Below are 22,063 nucleotides of genomic sequence, written 5' to 3' on the forward strand. Positions count from 1 at the left end.
CCCCCCATTGACCTCATTATCCCTTCTCTTATTTCCTTCTCTCATTTACCCTCACTTTATCTATCACTTTCCCCTAATTTCCCTCTCCCTATACTTTACCATAACTTCATCTACTTCCTCCACTCCCCCTACTTCCCACCCTTCTTTTCCTTAACTCTTTACATTTTTTAACATCTAACTACCCCGTCCCCACTTTCCCTCTCCCATTTTCATTGTTTCCCTATCCCTCACTTTCCCTAATCACTCATCACCATGTACCCTCACTTTCCCTCCCCGAAGTTCCCTACTTTCCCTTTCTTATTTTCCCTTATTTCCTCTATTCTCTTCCTACTATTCCTTCACTTCCCTTACCACCCCAAACCAAAATTTCCCTCACTTCCAATATTTTTCAGCCGATCACCTCCCCCCCCACCACTTTCTATGTTTACCCAATTTCCCTTAGTACCACACCTCTAATCAACCATCACCATGTCCTCTGATTTTCCCTCTCCTAATCACCCCTACCTCTCCTCCCTTATTTCATGGAAAAAAATGCCCTGACAATTCCAGGTTTTTTCTAGGTATCCCAAATTTTTTCCAGGTTCAATTTTTCATGGTATGAACCTATTCAAAGATTTATCATTTTTTTAAACAATAGACTCACAGGATACAGTTTTACGATTTTATTATAGATAATGCTTAAATTAGAAAGAATTGACTGATAATATTACAAGATATTCTTAAATATATTAGCACGATCAACTGATTAAATAATATTAAAAATATAATTAATTATTCTTTGAATTTTTCTGTAAAGTCCATAAATTTGAATAATATTCCAAACAAATTTTTAAATAACATTACAAACAAGTTTTTAATGTATCTTCTCACATTTAAAATTCAGTGCATATTTAGATCACATCAATATGGGCACTGTATTGTAAAAACTTGGGTTTCTACAAGAATAGATGGAATTGAATTTTGAAATAAATAGCTGAATTTTCTAACAAGAAAAAAAGATTTTTCAATGAAATGCATGAATTTTTAACGATATAGTTAAATTTTCAGCTAAAAAAAGACAAATTTTTAATAAAATAGTTGCATTTCGAGCTAAAAAAAGATCAAATTTTCACCAAAAATGAACTACCTAAATTTACAGTTTGGAAAATATTGTTATTGAAATAATAATGATAAAAGTTAAAACTGCAGTTTCTTTAACTGAAACAGTTAAATTTTCAACGATAAAGCTAATTTTTCAGCCAAGAAGATTAATTTATACCAAAGACCACGAATTGTCAAGAAAATATATGAATTTGCAACCTAAAAGCCACAATTAAATAGTTACATTTTTAGTTAAAAAAATTGATGTTTAACCAAAGAGATTAATTTTCAACGAAAATGATTTAATTTTCAATTGTAATAGTTGCACTTACCAGGATAAAATTAAATTTTAAACAAAAAAAAAATAATTTTCAAAAAAAAGTTACATTTTCAAACCAAGTGATGAATCGTCAGCTAAAATTACGAGTCTTTAACTAAAATCACTGAATTTTTAATAAAAAGATTCATTGTCAAACCAAAAGATTCATTTCTATCAAAAAAGTCGAATTTTCTATTAAAATCTGCCCGCTGAGTGTGCAAATTCGAATCGTGCGCTTAAAAATGGAATATTCGATTTTTGTATAGAACTTTTTATGAATAAAACTATAACCATTCAATTTGCAACCAAAAACAGAATATTTTAATTTTCATTAAAAAAAATTAATAAATAAAAAAATAATTTTTAACAAGAGTTTAATACAGTAACATAAAGCTTCTTCCACGAATGAAGAATCATTGTGATTCAATTTTATATTGCAGTTAAAAAAAAAAATTATTTACGGTCTCGACAAAATTCCCGCACTTTCAAAAAAAAATCCCTGACAATTCCAGGTTTTCCAGGTCAAGTGGACACCCTGCTTCCCCTTCAATTAATCCCCTCACTTCCCCTAATCACCATTCAACACTTACCCTCTTTTCCATACCCTAATTTCTCCTACTTCCCCTCACCCATTCACCTTATTTTCATTTCTCTACCTCCATTAATCTCTACTCGCCATTTCCCCTCATTTTCCTTTCCCTTCTCTTCTACTTTCACTCCCTAATTTACCCTCACTCAATCTATCCCCTTCCGCTTATTTTCCCTACTTTCCCAACCCTATATTTCTCTCACTTCCCCTATTTTTAAAAACCTCTAATTTCCCTATGCGTCCCCGTAAATATCTCCCTTGCTTCCCTACCCATCATTTCCTCTAATCACCTACAACAATTGTCCTTTATTTTCCGTCTCCTAATTTCGCCAACTTCCTCTCTCTTATTTAACCTCACTCCCTTTATTTTCTCACCCCTTATTTTCCTTCACTACTCTTACGGCCACAACGAAAATTTGCCCTCGCTTACCATATTTACCTCCACTCATTTCCCTTACTTACAAACCCCTCATTATCCCTCTGTTCCTACGATGCCCCTCACCTCACTTTCCCTGATTCACCTCTCTTCATTTGCCTACTTCATCCCAACTTTAACTACTATTCCTTATCTCATTTCCCCTCTCTTCTTTAACACTAATTTTTCCCTACTTCATGCCAACTTCCGCTACTACCTCTCACTTCATTTCCCCTCTTTTATCTCACTTCCACACACCGTATGTCCCCAATATTACCTACTTCCGCTTCACTCATTTTCCCTCCCATCATTTACACTATTTCTCCTCTCCTCATTTCTCCACCCAATATTTCCTTTTTCTTTCTGTAATGCCAATTCCCTGACTTCCCCTATTACCCCCTCCCTTATTTCTTCATCATCCCCACCCCTGCGAACACTCCCCTCATTTCCCACACAATCCCAACCAGGGCGGCCATTATTTTTAAAATTTTCGTCTCCCGCCTTTCTTCCGGTAAATATTCGAGATTTCTCGCGGTTTATAAAACCATAAACTGTCTTTGCGGTGCCCGCAGTTTTTTGACACATATTATCAGTTGCGGAAGTCGATAAATATCAGCAAACCTTTTTGCAAGATGTTGATTGAGTTTAAATCATATAATAAAGAAGGATTATAGCATACTAGCAGTAAATGCACGCACGCAAATCGCGCGTCATGTCTCGGAATTTCTATTTACTAACATGAAAATATGTAAATTTAAAAATCCATTATTAACCCAATTTTTTAATATAAGGTTTTAAATATTTTTGAAACAATAATTAATAATTTCAAATTGCAAGCGTCTGCATATAAAAAAATATATGAACGATTTTGGACAATTAAATTAGAAAAAAAGAGATGAATTCTACAATTTCTGAGTCCAAGCGCTAAAAATTAAACAATTTTCATTTGATTTGGAGAATCACGAAAATAGCATGATTTTAGATGAAATTTTTCAAATAGGAGAATGTCAAAACGTTAAAAATAAAATATCTTAAGAATCGAATTTGAACTATTTTCAGTTCAAAGCCAAATACATTTTTCTAAAATGAAAAAATGAATTGAATTATTCTAAGTAAAATATGAAAATAAATAGTCACTTAAAATAGCAAACGTTAAAAATGAAAAAATTTCTACTCCGGAACGTTGAAACTTAAACGAATGCGAACTTCATTTAAAACTGAAAAAGAACTTTAGTCACCAAAAATGGCGATATTTAAACTTTTTTCTACTCAAACCCTTAAAAATTGTAATTATTTAAGGTATATTTAAATCACTCAAAAATGAATAATTTTTAAATTGCTAATAATACTTTTCAAAATTCAGCCAATTCAATTTTGATTGCAAAATTAAAACCTATGAAAGGGAAAAATTATAAATGTAGCGTTCATCATAAAAATTCAGAGCTCTGAAATTGTAACCACTTAAAATAACCGAAATTATCCATTTATTGATGTATTAATTTCAGATAGTTTAATTTTCATTTTTTTTATGGTAAACTTGATTTTTAACTTTTTAATTTCAAATCTTCCCTCAAAAAATCGAACAATTTTCGAATCTTTCTTTGAGAAATAAAAATTAAGATAAATAATACTAAGCAATATTGCTATGATGTGATTGCATTAATTAAAATTGGAAAATTTTATGCTTTTCAATTCGAAATTGCTTTATATTTACATAAAAAATTATTCAATTCCACACTGACTATCAAAGCTTTTAATATGAAATTTTGAAATATTTAATAGTGAAATGGTGCACAAATTTTAAATATTTATATTTGAAACTACAATAATGTGAAAATAAAAATTCAAAACCTCCAAAAATTAATTTTAAATTTGATTTTAGAATTTCAAATTCAAAAATTTAATTTTAAATTAAAATTATAGACATTTTAAAGACGATAAATATATTATTAATAAGTAGCATATCATGTAGTATCAAGTGAAATTTAAAACTCATGGATAATTTTTTTTACTAAAAGATGTGATTCAACTGTTGAAAATTAAATTAACAAGTTCCTTAGATTTTTAACAGTTAATAATAAAATTATCAATTTTCATGAATTTTCAAACACTAAAAATGGAAGAAAACCTAAAATTGAAATTTCAACTGTTAAGAATCCAACCGTGAGAAATTAAAGAAAATATAATAAATCGCAGCTTTAAAAAAAAATTGGGAAAAAATTGACAAAACTCTAAAATAGGGATCATATGTGATTTTTAGAGAAATAGGGTAAAAGGGGACTTATATTTTTTCCCGAAGTTTTTCTCTGCTACTTCTACTCATATGTTCAAACTAGGGGAGGATTTGTGGTGTCCTTCCACTTTCGAAGATTCTCTAGTTAAATTCCAGGTCATTTCCAGGATTTTCAAGGGCTAGTTTTGTGATTAAAAAAAAATTCCAACATTTTTTAGGGTTTCAAGTCAAATTGCCACCATGAATGATATTAGGGTCATCCTAAAAGACTTACCTGAAGTTATTTGATCCTTTGTAGATCTACAGAGACTCAGACAGGTTGCTAGGATTCTGTCATCGTTCCTGGTTGAGCCATCCTGCAACAAAAATGAGCAATGTTTAGAATTCTTCTTCTTTTTTTTTTAATTCTTCTTTGTGGAATTGAAATAATACTGAATAATAAATTGAAGCGAAGGAGAACACTTATTATTTATTAGTATACAACACGCCTGTTCAATTCTAGCCATTTAACCCTCAAACGGTACACTGGTGTGAATTCGCACCCGAAGTTTTTTCATTTTGTTGGCATTGACATAAATACAGTTGCAGTGGATTACCCCCACATATATTAAACATGTATATGTTTAATATTTGTGATATATTCTAGTTGTTTATTATAAGCTAAATATATTAAATAATTAATATTAATATTGCAAACAAACCAGTATACGCACCAGTTTACCGTTTACGTAAGCTGGGTTGGAGTGTACCGTTTGAGGGTTAAATTGAATTCCGGCAAATCTAAATTGAATTCTTGCATCTAAAATTGTATTCTGGCAACTGAAACTTGTTTCGATCTACCTAAGTTGAATTTTAGTAAGTAAAATTAAAGAAAGCGGCCAAAATTGAATAAGAGTAACTGAAATTAAATTTTAGCAATTTTAACTAAATTTGATTCATTTAAATTGAATTACATCAACTAAAGTTGAATTCAAGTCATTGACATTTCATTCTAGTAACGGAAATTGAATTCTAATACCTTAAATTTAGTTCTAGCAGCAGCAATTGAATTCTAGTAACTAAAATTGAATTTAAGCAACTTGAACTAAATTTTAGAAACCTTAATTCAATTTCAATACCTAAAATTGAATTATAGTAACTCAAATTAAATTTAAGCAATTAAAATTGAGTTTTAAAACCCTAAATTGAATCCTATCGATTTAACTGAATTATAAAAATTAAAATTGAATTGTATCCACTGAAATTGAATTCCAGCAACTAACATTAAATTTTAGGAACTATAGTTCAATTATAGTTACTAAGCATGAATTCTGGCATGTTAAATTGAATGAAAGCCATTTAAATTCAATTTTAGCCACTTAATTTTACCTACATTAGCTACAATTATATTCCGGCAACTACAATTAATTCTAGCAACTAAAACTTTAAATGTAGCAGCTAAAATTATAGCTATCAATTGCAATCGAAATCTAAGTACTAAAATTGAATTACAGCAACTAAAAATTAATTCGAGTAAATACAATTAAATTCTAACAATTGCAATTCAATTATAATAACTAAAATTGAATTCCAGCGATTACATTAATTCCACCCAATAAAACCTTAAATGTAGCAACTGAAAGTAAATACTATCGATTGAAATTGAATTCTAAGTAATAAAATTGTTTGTTGGTCACTGAAATTTAATTAGAGCAAGTTAAAATAAATTTTAGTAGCTGACATTAAATTCTAGCAAATAAAATTGTATTCTAGCGACTAAAATGGATTTTTAGCAACTAAAATTGACATCTACCAACTAAAATTGAGTTCTAGCGACTGAAAATGAACTATAGCAACCAGAAATGGAATCTGAAAAATGATATTGAATTATAATATCTAAAATGGAATTCTAGCGAATAGAATTGAATTCTAGACATTTAAATTGAATTATAGCGACCAAAACTGAATTATAGTCAAATACAATTTAATTCTAGTAAATAACATTTAATTTTAGGAACTATAGTTAAATTATAGTTACTGAACATGAATTCGAGTAATTAAAACTAAACTCTTGTCAATTAAAGTGAATTATAGCAATTAAAATTGAACTATAACAACAAATATTGAATTAAATTCGCTAAAATTAAAATCGAACTAAAATTTAATTTTAGTGGCTTAAGATCAATTATAGCAATTAACCATGAGTTCGAGTAACTAAAATTAAATCCTAGTCATTTAAATTGAATTCTAGCATCTTAAATTAAATTAAAGCCATTTACATTGAATTTCAGCCACTGAATTTTAATTACATTAACTCAAATTAAATTCCAGCCAATACAGTTCATTCTAGCAACTAAAACTTTAAACGTGTCAACTAAAATTATATCTATCAATTGAAATCAAATCCTAAGTAGGTATTTAAATTCAATTGTAGAAACTGAAATTGAATTCTAGAAGCTAACATTCAATTATAGCAACTAAAATTGATTTTTGGTGACTAAAATTGAAGTGTAGCAACTAAAAATTAATTCCAGTAAATACAATTACAGCTTAACAATTGCAATTCAATTATAATGACTAAAATTGAATTCCAACAACTAAATTAAATCCACCCATTAAAACTCCACCCATTAAATTCTAGCGATTAAAATTGATTTTTATGTAGCCAAAATTGAATTTTACCAACTAAAATTGAGTTCTAGCAAATGAAATTTAATTCTAGCAACTAAGAATGGAATCCGGTAAATACAATTGCATTCTAACAATTGATATTGAATTAAAATAACTAAAATTGAATTCTAGCATCTTAAATTGAATTACAGCCATTTGCATTGAATTTCAGCTACTTAACATTAATTATATTAACTAAAATGAAATTCCAATAACTGCAATTAATTCTAGCAACTAAAACTTTAAATGTGTCAACTAAAATTATAACTATCAATTGAAATCGAATTCTAAGTACTGAAATTCAATTGTAGCAACTAAAATTGAATTCTAAAAGCTAATATTTAATTATAGCAACTAAAAATTAATTCCAATAAATACAATTAAAGTCTTACAATTGCAATTCAATTATAATAACTAAAATTGAATTCCCGCAACTACATTAATTTCACTCACTAAAACCTTAAATTTAGCAACTGAAATTAAATACTATCAATTAAAATCAAATTCTAAGTACTTAAATTGTTTTTTAACCACTAAAATTTAATTAGAGCAACTTAAAATAAATTATGGTAGCTAAAATTACATTCTGGCGACTAAAATTGTATTCTAACGAGTAAAATAGATTTTTCGCCACTAAAATTGAATTATAACAACTACAATTGAGTTCTAGCAACTGTAATTGAATTCTAGCAACTAAAAATGGAATCCGGTAAATACAATTGCATTCTATCAATTGATATTAAATTATAATGACTAAAATTGTATTTTAGCAACTTCATATAATTCCAGCCACTAAAACTTTAAATGCAGCAACTAAAATGTAATTATATCAATTTGAATTGAATTTTAACTGCTAAAATTGAATTGTAACAACTGTAATTGAATTCAAAAAGCTAACTATGAATTCTAGCAACTAACGGTTAGTTATAACCACTAAAATTGATTTTTAACCAATAAAATTAAGTCCTCCTAATTAACATTGTACTCTAACAATCAAGGGTTTTTTTTTTTAACTTCCCATGAGTTTGATTTTTGTTTTATTAAACTTGTGATGCTTGTTAAGGGAAACATCAAAAAACGTGCGTGCAATAAATACGCCTACGACTGGCATCGATATCGCCAGGGTATAATCACTATAGCAGAAGGGAATAAATTCGAATGCCTATCTCGGGAGGGAAAGAAGAAGGAAGATCTTGAGGAACTGCAAGATGGGATCTTTCACTCATCGATGCGAGAAGAAAAATTAACGAGCGCCAGTCGTTATCGAGGGTTTCTCGAGATCTGAGTTCCTGTTACGATAGTATCCTCGTGGATCGATTCGAGTCTTACCAACGAGATAGCAAACGATAGCAAAAGTTGGATGGGTGTCCATCAGACCTTACCTTGTTTCGAAGCGAGTTTATTCTTCTTTTATTTGCAACTCTGATATTCCAATTTATCACTCTCTATTCAATCATTATTGAAAATAAAAATTGAAAAATAATTCTATAACGCTTAAGAGTAAATTCTAGCAATTAAAACTGAATTATAGAAAATAATAATGAATTCCACCAATCGAAATTCTATTCTAGCAATTGAAATTGAATTCTATAAACTAAAATTGGATTCTATTGAGTGAAGCTGAACTCTAGTAACTCAAGTTAATTTATAAAAACTAAAATTTAATTCTAGCAAATCAAATTTAATTTGAGCAATTAAAATGGGATTTTAAAAACCTAAATTGAATCATAGCAACAATAATACAGTTATAGCTGCTAAAATAGAATTCTAGTAACTAAAATTGAATTGAAGTAACTAAAATTTAATTCTAGCAATTGAAGTTGAATTATAGTAACTAAACATGAATTCCCGTAACCGATTTGAAAAAAATTACGTACATGAGTGAAGTCAGAAGTTTGAATTAAATTTTAGGAACTAAAATTGAATTTTGCAAACCGAAATTAAATCACAGCAACAAAAATTGAATTGACGTAAATAAAATAGAAATTCTAGTAACTAAAATTTATTAATTTAATCTTAGCAAACTACAGTTTAATTATAGCAAATAAATATTAATTAGGGTAATTGAAATTGAATTTCAGCTTTAATTGAAATTTTGCGATTCAAATTGAATGATAGCAATTCGGAATGAATTCTATCCATTTAGATCGAATTCTATGAATTAGAATTCAATTCCAGCAGTCGAAATTAAATTAGAGCAACGAAAATTAAATTTAGTCCAATAAAATTGAGTTCTAGTAACTATAATTAAATGCTAGCAAGTACAATTACATTTTAGAAACGTGAATTGAATTATAAGAACCTAAAATTTAATCTAGCAAATCAAATTGAAGTTAAGAAACTAAAATTATATTTTCGAAACATAAATTGAATCATAGCAAAAAAATTGAATACAAGTCTCTAAAATAGAATTCTAGTAACAATATTTGAATTGAAGTAACTACAATTGAAATTCTAGTAACAAAAATTAATTCTAGCACTTAAACTTGAATTATAGTAACTGAACATGAATTCGAATAACTGAAATTTAATTTCAGCTTTTAATTTAATTTTAGCAATTCAAATTGAATTATAGCAACTCAAATTGAATTCAAACCATTAATATAATTATAGAAACGAAAATTTAATTTTAGTAACTGACGTTGAATTATAGTAACTAAACATAAATTCGAGTAACTGAAATTGAATTCGGGTAACTTTAATTAAACTTTAACTATTTAAATTAAATAATCGCAACTTAATTTGTATTTTAGCTATTTAAATTAAATTCTATCAATTCAAATTCAATTTTAGCAATGGGAATTGAATTCGAGTAAAATCTAATTTAACTCTAGTAAATAAAATTAAATTCTAGCGACTAAAGTTTATTCTAGGTAACTAAAATTTAATTGAAGAAACCTAAATTTAATTTTATCTACTGAAATTGGATTTTAACTATTTTAATTTAATTTTAGACAATTAAACTGAATTATAGCCAGTTAAATTGATTCCTATCAATTTAAATTGAATTCTATCCATTTAAATTGAATTCTATCCATTTAAATTGAATTCCAACCATTTAAATCGAATTCTCGTAAATAAAATTCAATTTTAGAAACCGTAGTTAAATTTTAGCAACTAATATTGAATTAAAGCCACTTAAATTGAATTATAACAACTGAAATTGAATTCTAGCATCTAAAATTGAATCACACAGCCGCCAAAATTGGATACTAGTAACTAAAATTGAATTTCAGCAATTAATTTTGAATTTTAGAAAATAGAATTGAATTATAAGAAATAAAGTTTTATTCTAGCCATTTAAATTAACACTAAAAAGTGAATTGTAAATCTTAGCTGTTACAAATAAATTGAACTAAATTCGAATTGTATTCTTTCTGTTTAAATTGAATCAAATTAAATTCAAATTAAATAAACTTTATTTAAAAGATAAAATATTTTCCAAATTATTGAACTAATAAAACAATAAATTTAATAAGAAGAGAAAAAAAACAGCAAGATTGAGTAATTTTACTTTCAAATTCAGACTTTTAATTTAAAAAATATTGGATTCACGCTTCCGGATAAAGTTAACTGTTGCCACATTGACAGAAACATGAATTTTAATCAACAATTTCAGTATTGATTTTATACTTGGATTCCCGAGACTTTTCTTATCAAAATACAAGTTTTATTACAGGTTTCAATGTTGCCCTATTAATCATTCTTTATACATAGTTGTTAAAACAGGTTCAAAGAGAAGAATTGATAGAAACTATTTATTTTTAAGAAAAAGATTTATCGCTTATTTCTAGAATTTGAATCTGAATAAGAATTAATCATTAAAAAAAATTAAAAACCTGAGTTCAATCTAAAAAAATGAGACTGAAAAATCTCAAAAAATTTCCGAATTGAATAATTCCCGAATAAATTAAGTCCCGGCAGTTTATAAATTTATCGGATTAAAAAATTTCTGTTAAAAAATTGCCGAAAAATATCCGAAGTGGAAGATTTCCGAATTGAAACTATTAAAAAAAATTTTATTTATAAAATTAATTAAATTATTACCATTTATTTTTTTATTTATAAAAACAATTTAATGGTTTATATTCGAGAATTCTGAAATTCGGTAATTTTAAAAACTGTCGGGCATTTTATTATTCGGAAATTTTATTTTTTTGGAATTTTAATATTTTGGAAGTTTTATTAATCGGGAATTTTATTATTTGGATTTCTCTGTCGCTCATATTTAGGTTCAGGATTGTTATCATTTGTGGATTTTATAATTCGATTAATTTTCTTATTCGGGAATTTTCTTATCAGAGAATATTATTATTGAGGGATTTAATTATTCAAAAATGTTTTATTAATCCGGAATTTTATTATTCGGGAATTTCATTTTGCGAAAAGTTTTCATTTCGGGAATTTTATGATAGGGAAGTTTTATTATTCGGAAATTTTCTTTTGCGAAAAGTTTTCATTTCGGGAATTTTATGATGGGGAAAATCTATTATTCGGGAATTTTCTTTTTCGAAAATTTTTCAATTCGGGAATTTTATTATTCGGGAATTTTATTTCTCCAACATTTTTCAAATCAGAAATTTTATTTTCGTGAATATTATTATTCGGGTATTTTATTATCTGCAAGTTTTATTAATCCGGAATTTTATTATTCGGGAATGTTATTTTTCGGGAATTTTATTTCACGAAAATTTTCCCATTCGGGAATTTTATTATTGGGAAGTTCTATTATTTGGGAATTTTCTTTTTCAAAAATTTTTCAATTCGGGAATTTTATTATTCGGAAGTTTTATTATTCAGGAATTTTATCTTTCGAAAATTTTTCAGTTCGAAAATTTTTCAATTTGGGAGTTTTATTATTCGAGAATTTTCTTTTTTAAAAATTTTTCTATTCAGAAATTTTATTTTCGAAAATATTATTATTCGCGTATTTTATTATTCGCAAGTTTTATTAATCCCGAATTTTATTATTCAGGAGCTTTATTGTTCGGGAATGTTATTATTCGGGAGTTTTTGTTTTGCGAAAAGTTTTCATTTCGGGAATTTTATGATAGGGAAAATTTATTATTCGGGAATCTTCTTTTTCGAAAATTTTTCAATTCGGGAATTTTATTATTCGGAAGTTTTATTATTCGGGAATTTTATTTTTCGAAAATTTTTCAGTTCGGGAATTTTATTATTTGGGAATTTTATTCTTTTAAAAATTTTTCATTCGGAAATTTAAAAATGTCGGTAACTTTATTATAAAGGATTTTTTAGTCGCCCCAAAAAAATTATGCTAAGAAACAAAAATATAATATAATACAATATGATAAAAATATAAAATAATATAAATGATAAAAGCCTTCGCATCCAAAATACTCTAAAAAAAGGAGAAATAAGGGGATTTTCAAGAAAATCGAGAAATAAATTCTTAATAAAAGATATGTATTTTCAAAAAAACAGTGGCATTATCAACAAACAAAAAACAATTTTATACCAAAAGAAAGAAGATTTTAATCAAATTGTTGACTTTTTAAATTAAAACATAATTTTTAAGCAAATAATTGAATTTTTGACCAACAAGGAATGAATTTTTAACTTCATACTCGAATTTTGAAACAAAAAGGTTTAAATTCAAACATAAACAGTTGCATTTTTAATCAAATAATTTCATTTTTTAGAAATAATTGAATTTTTAAGAAAAAAATACTCATTTTTAATCGACATAAAAGTCAAATCTTTAGGTGAAAATGGCCAATTTTCTACAAAACAGTTGAATGTTCAATACGAAAATATAAGTTTTTCAACAAAAAAAGAATATTTTTCAATCCAAAAGGAAGAAGTTTTTGCCTGAAAGATGAATTTTCAAGAAATAGCTAAATTTTCGAAAAATGATTAAATTTTCAACAAAAAAACAACAATTTTTTAAAGAACCAAATGAATTGTCTACAACAAAATCGTTACATTTTTAATAATATAATTAAATGTTAAAATAAATCATTTATTTTCAACTAAAGCCATGAATTTTCAATCAAAAAGGACAAATTTCCTGTCGAAACGAGTAATGATTAATCAAATAATTTTTCAATTAGGGTACTGAGTCTTCAATAACAAAATGAAAATTTCACCAAGAAGTTCGAAAAAACGTTTAATTTTTAGGTCAAAATGACGAATTTTCTAGAAAACAGTTTAATTTACGACCAGGCAATATGATTTTTCAACAAAAAATATGAATTTTCAATCCAAAAGGAAAAATTATCTGTTCAAAGGAGGAATATTTAACAAAATAGCTGAATTTTCGAAACATAATAAAGTTTTCTAGAAAATAATTACATTTCTAATAATATAATTTTTTTTTTTTTTGAAAAAGTAGTTGAATTTCAATTAAACTATTGAATGCTTAATAACAAAATTAATTTTTAACTGAGAAGTTCGCCAAAAAAGATGAATTTACAACCAGACAATATGATTTTTCAACAACAATAATATTAATTTTCAATCTAAAAGGACAAATTTTCTGTTCAAAGAAGCAATGTTTAATCAAATAATTGAATATTCCACAAAATAATTAAATTTTCTGCAAAATAGTTCAATTTTTAATAATATAATTAATTTTTTAAGAAAAAAGTAGATTTTCAATTTAGGGAATGAATCTTAAATAAGAAAATAAAATTTTTACCGTGAAGTTCAAAAAAAGTATAATTTTTACATAGGTCAAAATGACGAATTTTCTACAAAACAATTGAACTTTTTACATGAAAATATGAATTAAAAAAAAAAAAAATGATTTTTCAATTGACAAAGAAGAAATTTTTGCTTAAAAGATGAATGTTTAACAAAATAACTAAAATAATTAAATAATTAAATGTTTAATAATATAAATAATTTTTCGAAAAAATAGTTGATTTTCAACTAAACTAATGAATGTTTCATAATAAAATTAATGTTTAACTAAGAATTTCGGCAAAAAAGTTGAATTTAAAACCAGACAATATGATTTTTGAACAACAAAAATATTAATTTTCAATCTAAAAGGACAAATTTTTAAGTCCAAAGAAGCAATGACTAACCAAAACGATGATTTTTGAACAAAATAATAAAATTTTCTACAAAATAGTTCAATTTTTAATAATGTAATTAAATTTTCAATAGTTGATTTTCAATTAAGGTAATGAATCTTCAATAATAAAATTAAACTTTCACCGAGAAGTTTAAGAAGAAAGTTAAATTCTTAGGTCAAAATAACGAATTTTCTACAAAGCAGCCGGACAATATAATTTTTCAATAAAAAAATAAGAATTTTGAATCCAAAAGCACGAATTTTCTGTCCAAAAAAGGAAATGTTTAACCACCACATAATTACATTTGTAAATAAACTAATGAATCGTCATTAAAAAATTGACGAAATAATTTAATAAAAAAGAAAAGGAGATAAATTTCGAATAAAAATAGAATCAGATTCTATTAATACAGTTCGCAATTAAACGATAGAGGAAAATATTTTTCATAACAGGGAAAAAGAGAAAATTTAAAATAGGGGGGAAAAGGGGGAAATATCTCGGAAAAATTCGATAAAAAATTTGAAAACACAAAAATATAATAAAATAAATTAATAATTTTTACCTGAGTAACATCCTCTTCAACAGTAAAAGTACTCGATGTCAAAACTGTGCCTCGAGTGGTCAAACATCGAATAGCTGGATTTCGACTTCTTGCAAAAGCCAGTGCAGCTTTTGCATTTTCAGCTACTCTGGCAACGTGTTCAGGATTTAAGGTCGCCCGGAATGCAGGTGGAGAATCTCGAGTTTCTGCTCCTCTGGCAAGACCTTCCAATTCATTTAGAACTAAAAAAAAAAGAAAACATTTCTTTCTGAATTTAAGAATTCAAAGCTAAAGCGCAAATTAGATAATTTAATGTGAAAAAATTTGAAGATAGATTTCAAATTAGACATTAAAATTCTAGAAATTAAATCTGAGAATTAGCAAAATTAAAATTAGAGAATTGCTAAACTATAATTTTATTTTAATAATTAAACTTGAATTCTAATAAATAAAAGTGAATTAGAGCCTTTCAAATTTAATTCTAGCAATCGAAACCAAAGTTGAATTTTAGCAATTTAAATAAAAATGTTAATTCTAGCAACTAAAATTGAATTCTAAGAACTAAAATTAATTTCTAGAAACTAAAATTGAATTTTAGAAACCTGGATTTAATCATTTTAATTAAAACTGTCTTTTTGTCATCAGAATTGAAATGTAGCCATCGAAACTAGGGTTCAATTCTAAGAATTGAAATTAAATTCTAGCAATTTAAATTGAATTCTAGCAAACTAAAAATTAATTTAAAAGCCTATTCACACTTAATAAAATTTAATTCTAGAAATTTACATTGATTTATAGCAAATAAAATCGAATTTTAGCAACCTGAATTTAATCATAAAAATTGAAACTGTCTTCTTGTCATTATGTTTGAATTCTAGTCATCGAAACTAATGGTAAATTCTTTCAATTAAAATTAAATTTTATCAATTTAAATTGAATTCTAGCAGCTAAAATTGAAATTAAAAAATCTACATTTACTTCTAGAAATTTAAGTTGTATTTTTGTAATTAGAATTAAATTCTAGCAATTGAAACCAAGGTTACAATTCTATGAATTTAAGTTTAATTTTATAAATTTAAATTTAATTCTAGCCAACAAAACTGAAGCTCAATTCTATCAACTCAAGTTGAATTTTAACAATTTAAATTGAAATAAGCAATTTAAAATTAAGTCTAGCAACTAAAATTGAATTATAAGAACTCAAATTAAGTTCTAGCAATTTAAATTGTATTATAGTAAATTAAATTAAATTTTAGAAACCTAAATTTAATTCTAGCAATTGAAATTTGGTTATGGACATTATAATTAAATTCTAGATATGAAAACGAAGGTTGAATTCTATCAATTTTAATTACATTTTTTAAATTTATACTTAATTCTAGCCAACGAAACTAAAGTTTAATTCTATCAACACAAGTCGAGTTTTAGCAATTTAAATTAAAATGAGAAATTTAAATAGAATTCTACCAACTAAAAATAAATTTGAAAACGCTATATTTAAATGCAGCAATTGAAATTGTATTCTTTTTATAATAATTAAATTCTAGCCATTGAAACTAAGGTTGAATTCTAGCAATTAAAGTTTAGTTTTAGAAGTTTAAATTTAATCCAAGCAATTAAAATTTGATTCTAGTAACTAAAATTGAATTATAGCAATTAAAATTAAATTATGGTAACAAAAATTGAATTTTAGGAACCCAAATTAAATTCCAGTCATCTAAATTGAAATCTGTCAATTAAAATGGTATTCGTGTAGTAAGAATTCAATTCTAGGAACTAAAATTGAATTCCACCAACTAAAATTAAATTTTAGAAAACTAAATTTAATTATAACAATTAAAATTGTGTTTTTTTTTCATTAGAATTCAATTCCGGCCGTTGAAACCAAGTTTGAATTATAGCAATTAAAATTTAATTCGAGCATATAAAATTAATTTCTAGATATTAAAACAGAACTCTGGTAATTGAAATTGAATTTGAACAACTAAAATTGAATTATAGAATAAAAAATTCAATTCTAATTATTAAAAATTAATTAGAGCCATTAAAATGTAATTCTAGCGATTTAAATTAAATTAAAGCAACTGAAATTGAATAATAACAACTAAAATTGAATTCTAGTAAATAAAATGGAATTCCGGCGACTAAAATGGGATTCTATCGGCTAAAGTTAAATTTTAGCCATTTCAATTAAATTCTAGCAACTAAAATTGAATCCAAGTAACTAAAATTGAATTGTAGAAAGCTACACTGAATTTTAGCCACTGTAATTGAATTATAGCAACTAAAGTTGGTTTTTAGACCTCGAAAGTGAATTCTAGCAATTGAAATTGGATTATACACGTGAAAATTGAAGCCTGGTATCTAAAGTTAAATTATAGTAAATATACATGAATTAAAGCAATTCTATTTGAAATTTAACAATATACATTGAATTATATCAACTCAAGTTGAATTCTATCCACTTGAATTAAATTATATCAATTTAAAATTAATTTTACCAACTAAAACTGAATTCTAGCAAATAAATTGTGCTTTATCGCTCAAAATTGAATTATAGCAGTTACAATTCAATTCTACCGACTAAAATTTAATTCTAGTATTTAAAGTTGATGTCTGGTGCCTTAGATTAAATTAGAGCAAATTAAACTGAGTTCAAGAAAATATAAATGAACGCCGGTAACTGGAATGCGATTCTATCGACTGGAGTTAAATTTTAGCTATTTAAATTAAATTCTAGATCTAAAATTGAATCCTGTAAACTACAAGAGAATTCTATAGACTAAGGTTGAATTCTAACCGCTTTAATTGAATATTAGCAAATAAAAATTAAACTCCAGTAACTATAATTAAATGCTAGTAAATAAAATTAGGTTTAAGCAACTAAAATTGAATTCTAGCAACTGAAATTGAATGCTAGAAAACTAAATTTAATTTTAATAATTAAAATTGTGCTTTTCTCGAAAAACTTAATTTCTAGCCACTGAAACTAAGGTTGCATTCTATCAATTAAAATTGAATTCGAGCATATAAAATTAATTTCTAGCTATCAAAACAGAAATATGGCAATTGAAAGTGAATTTTAAAATTTCAAATTGAATTCTAGAATATAAAATTAAACTCCAGTCATTAAAAGTGAATTAGAGCCATTAAAATGTAATTCTAGGCGCCAAAACTAAAGTTGAATTCTATTAACTAAAGTTAAATTCATGCAAACTAAATTGAATTCTAGCAAACTAAATTTTACTTTTAGTAAATAAAATTTAATTTTACTAAATAAAATGGCACTCTAGTAACTAAAATTTAGTTCCGGCGACTAAAATTAGATTATATCAACTAAAGTTCAATTCTAGCGATTTAAATTGAATTCTAGCAACTAAAATTGAATTCAAGTAATTGAAATTGAATTTAAGAAACCTAAATTGAATTCTAGCCATTTAAGTTTAATTATAGCAAGTAAAATTGATTTTTAGAGCTCGAAAATGAATTTTAGCAATTAAAATTGAATTATGCACACGAAAATTGAATTCTAGTATATAAAGTTGAATTGTAGTAAATAAACAGGAATTCTAGTAATTCTAATTTAAATATAACAATTTAAATTGAGTTATATCAACTTAAGTTGAATTTCAAGTGTTTAAATTAAATTATACCAATTAAAAACGAATTCTACCAACTAAAACTGAATTCTAGAAAATAAATTGTGTTTTATCGCTCAAAATTAAATTATAGCAGTTGATATTTAATTCTTTAAATACAAATTTAATTCTATAATAGTAGTTAAAATTGATTTCTTATTACTCATATTAATTTCGAGTGAATTAAACTGAATTCTAGAAACTAAAATTAAATTATGTAAACTACAATTGAATTCTAGCAATTTAAATTGCATACTAGAAATTTAATTCTAGCATATTAAAATTTAATTTCAGTAACTACAGTTAAATGCTTGCAAATAAAATTAAGTTTAAACAACTAAAATTAAATTTTAGAAACCTAAATTGGATTCTAGCAACTGAAATTAAATTATTGTAATTGACACTGAATTCGAGTAACTAAAATTGAATTTCAGCAGCTCTATTAGAATTTTAGAAATATAAATTGAATTATATAAACTCAAGACGAATTCTAGCTATCTAAATTGAATTTAACCGATGTCAATTAAATTGTAGAAAGTAAAATTAAATTTACCGCCATTGAAATTCAATGATAGCTATCGAAAATTAAAGACAGCAATTTAAGTTAGAAAATTGATCAACTAAAGTTCAATTCCAGCAACTTAATGACAATTCTAAACGTAAAATTTGACTTAAATATTATACTTATTATATTTTAATTGAGTTTTTTTATTCAACAAATTTGATTTATTAATAAAAAAAAACTCTGACAAGACCTTCCAGTCCATTTTAGACTGAACAATTTCTTAATGTAAGTATTCAAAACTGAACTGCTAATTAGAGAAATTAAAGTGTAACAATTTTCAAGATAAGTTTTAAATAAAGGAATAAAATACGAGATACTAAGGAATTTTGTATTCACAAATTAAAAGCAACTAAAATTGAATTTTATCGATTAAAGTTGAATTTTAGCAACCATCATTGAATTATAGCAACTAAAATTGTATTTTAAAAACTGAAATTAAATTCGATCAACTAAAATTAAATTATAGTAATTATAATTGAAATTTAACAACAATAATAGAACTATAGCAATTAAAATTCAACTATTGCCATGAGAACCTAATTCTATCGATTGAATCTGAAACCTGGCAATTCAGATTGGAGAGTTGCTAAACTAAAATTGAATCCCAGCAACTAAAATTGAATTTTGCAATTAAAAACATATATTTTTTAATTAAAAAATTCAAAACTGAACTGAAAATTAGAGAAATCAAAGTGGAACAGTTTTAAACATGGGTTTCAAAATTATGAATTAAAATAATTACTAATGTCTTTAGTATTTTAACTTAAAGAATTAAAAGGTTTCGAAGTTGAATAATTTCAATGTCTTTAATATTTGAATTTAAAAACATTAGGATTCAAAATCATCTGATTATAAATTATTCAATTTAACAAACGAAAAAACGCAATTGAATTGACTTAAATTTGGCTTTAACTTCAAATTCTGAAATTTTGAGTTCAAAATTTAGTTATTACATTGTAGTCGATGGTTTTCAAATAAAATTGTTTTTTAATTAAACAAGACTATTGGACTTATTAAATATAAATATTAAAAAAAATGTTAAATAATTAAACTGATATCACGAGTTCTATAATAATAAAATAAAAAAATAAATAAAATAATCCTTCTAGGATTAAAAAAAATTCCAAGTCAAAATGTAAAATCACACTTATCTTCTGGTTTTTTTTTCAGTCTCCACATTTTTAAAAATAAACGTATCTTCTCAATATATTAACATTAAATGTAAATCCTTCAGTGTTTAGACTCAATTTCCGATTCTTATGATTTTGGGCCTTATCATTTTGGGACTTCTATTTTGGGCCTTATTTTTGGGCCCTACGGGCAAATTTTTTTCTTTCCCTCATAATTGTAACCTGTCATTATGTATTTTTTCGTTGAGATACAATTATACGGATTAGAGTCTAAAGTTTTTGATCCTTGTCTGCCTGGTCGAAACCGAAAGTATTCTTCAACGCAAAATCAGCCGTAGCCGCCCCCTGACCTCTTAACGGCCCAACTAACCTGGCCCAGGAACGGCGAGTTCACAGGTAAGTTCTCACGACTACAAATCCAGATGCATATTTGACTGCAGGATGAAGAATCCGAATGTCTCTCAATTTTTGATTTAAAAAATAAAATTCTAACAAACTACAGAGTCAAAAATACTTTTAAAACAGGGAATATTGAGGTAATTTTTCTCGAAAATAGGGGAATAGATTCTTTTTGATCAAATTAATGTAGTTATCATATTGCTTAGATTTTAGGTCGAAGTATATTCCATTTTCAAGAAAATAATTGAATTTTTGATCAAGAAAAATTAGTTTTCTGCCAAAAGAGATGAATTTTCAAACCAAAAAGATGTGTTTAAAAAAAAAGAGTGAAGCTTTCAAACTGAAAAGTAGGATTTTTAAGAAACGTTTGACTTTTTATCCTGGAAGAATGAATTTTTAAGAGAAAAGTTCAGTGTCAACCAAGAAGCTCAATTTTCTCCCAATAGACCAATTGTCAACTACAAAATATTAATTTTTAACATAGAAGGTTAATTTTCTAGCAAAACATGAATTTTTAGCCAAACAGTTAAATTTTCAACTATAAAATATTAATTTTTAAACAGAACGTTTATTTTTCATTTTAAAAAATTTCAAAAAGTACGCGAAATTTTCAACTAAATAAGATCAATTTTCAATAAAGCTGATCAATTTTCTAGCAAAAATGAATTTTCAACCAAATAGTTAAATTTCCAACTATAAAATATTAATTTTTAACAAAGAACGTTTATTTTCTAAAAAAAAAAAACAAACTTTTTTAACAAAATACACAACAATTTTAACTCAATAAGATCAATTTTCAACAGAGAAGATCAATTTTCTAGCGAAAAATAAATTTTCAACCAATTAGTTGAAATTCAAAATAGAAAAAAACAATTTTTAACAAAGAACGTTAATTTTCTTCAAACAAAAATTTTCAACCAAATATACCAAATTTTCATTTTAAAAAGATAAATTTTCAAAAACAAAGATAAAGTTTCTAGCAATAAATGAATTTTCAACCAAATAATTGAATTTTTAATTAGAAAATATTAATTTTTAACAATCCAAAAATTTCGATAAAATACACAAATTTTTAACTAAAAAGGACGAATTTTGAACAAAGCAGATTAATTTTCTAGCAAAATTAAATTTTCATTTGGAATATTTTAATTTTTAACAAAGAACGTTCGTTTTTTACCAAAAAATAATTTTTCAACAAAATACGTAAATTTTCAAACAAATAATCGAATTTTTACATAAAAAATAACTATTTTCGACAAGAAGATTCATTTTTTATCACAAGCAGATTTTTCAAAAAAATATTTTCAACCAAACAGTTGTATCTTTAACCATAAAAAAGAACAATTTTTAACAATGAAGGTTAATTTACGAGGGTAGTTCAATAAGTCCTTAGAATGAAGTATAAAAACAATTTTTTTTGGGTAAATTTTTTTTTATTTTTCAACATAATCTCCTTGGAGCT

General features: G+C 25.6%; 1 protein-coding gene across 4 annotated transcripts in view; it reads right to left on the reverse strand.

The window, feature by feature from the left end:
- Positions 1–22,063, reverse strand: part of LOC117167463 (telomerase-binding protein EST1A) — a 356,887-nt gene that overhangs the window by 1,271 nt on the left and 333,553 nt on the right. For all 4 annotated transcript variants that reach the window (XM_033352451.1, XM_033352433.1, XM_033352441.1 and 1 more), the window contains 2 exons: positions 14,891–15,111; positions 4,911–4,992 (listed from right to left, as the gene is read on the reverse strand). In XM_033352451.1, coding sequence (XP_033208342.1) covers positions 4,911–4,992; positions 14,891–15,111 — 303 coding nt within the window. The remainder of the gene's footprint in view (positions 1–4,910; positions 4,993–14,890; positions 15,112–22,063) is intronic.

The sequence above is a fragment of the Belonocnema kinseyi genome, chromosome 1 (genome assembly GCF_010883055.1).
Source record: "Belonocnema kinseyi isolate 2016_QV_RU_SX_M_011 chromosome 1, B_treatae_v1, whole genome shotgun sequence".
Taxonomy (NCBI): Eukaryota; Metazoa; Arthropoda; class Insecta; order Hymenoptera; family Cynipidae; genus Belonocnema; species Belonocnema kinseyi.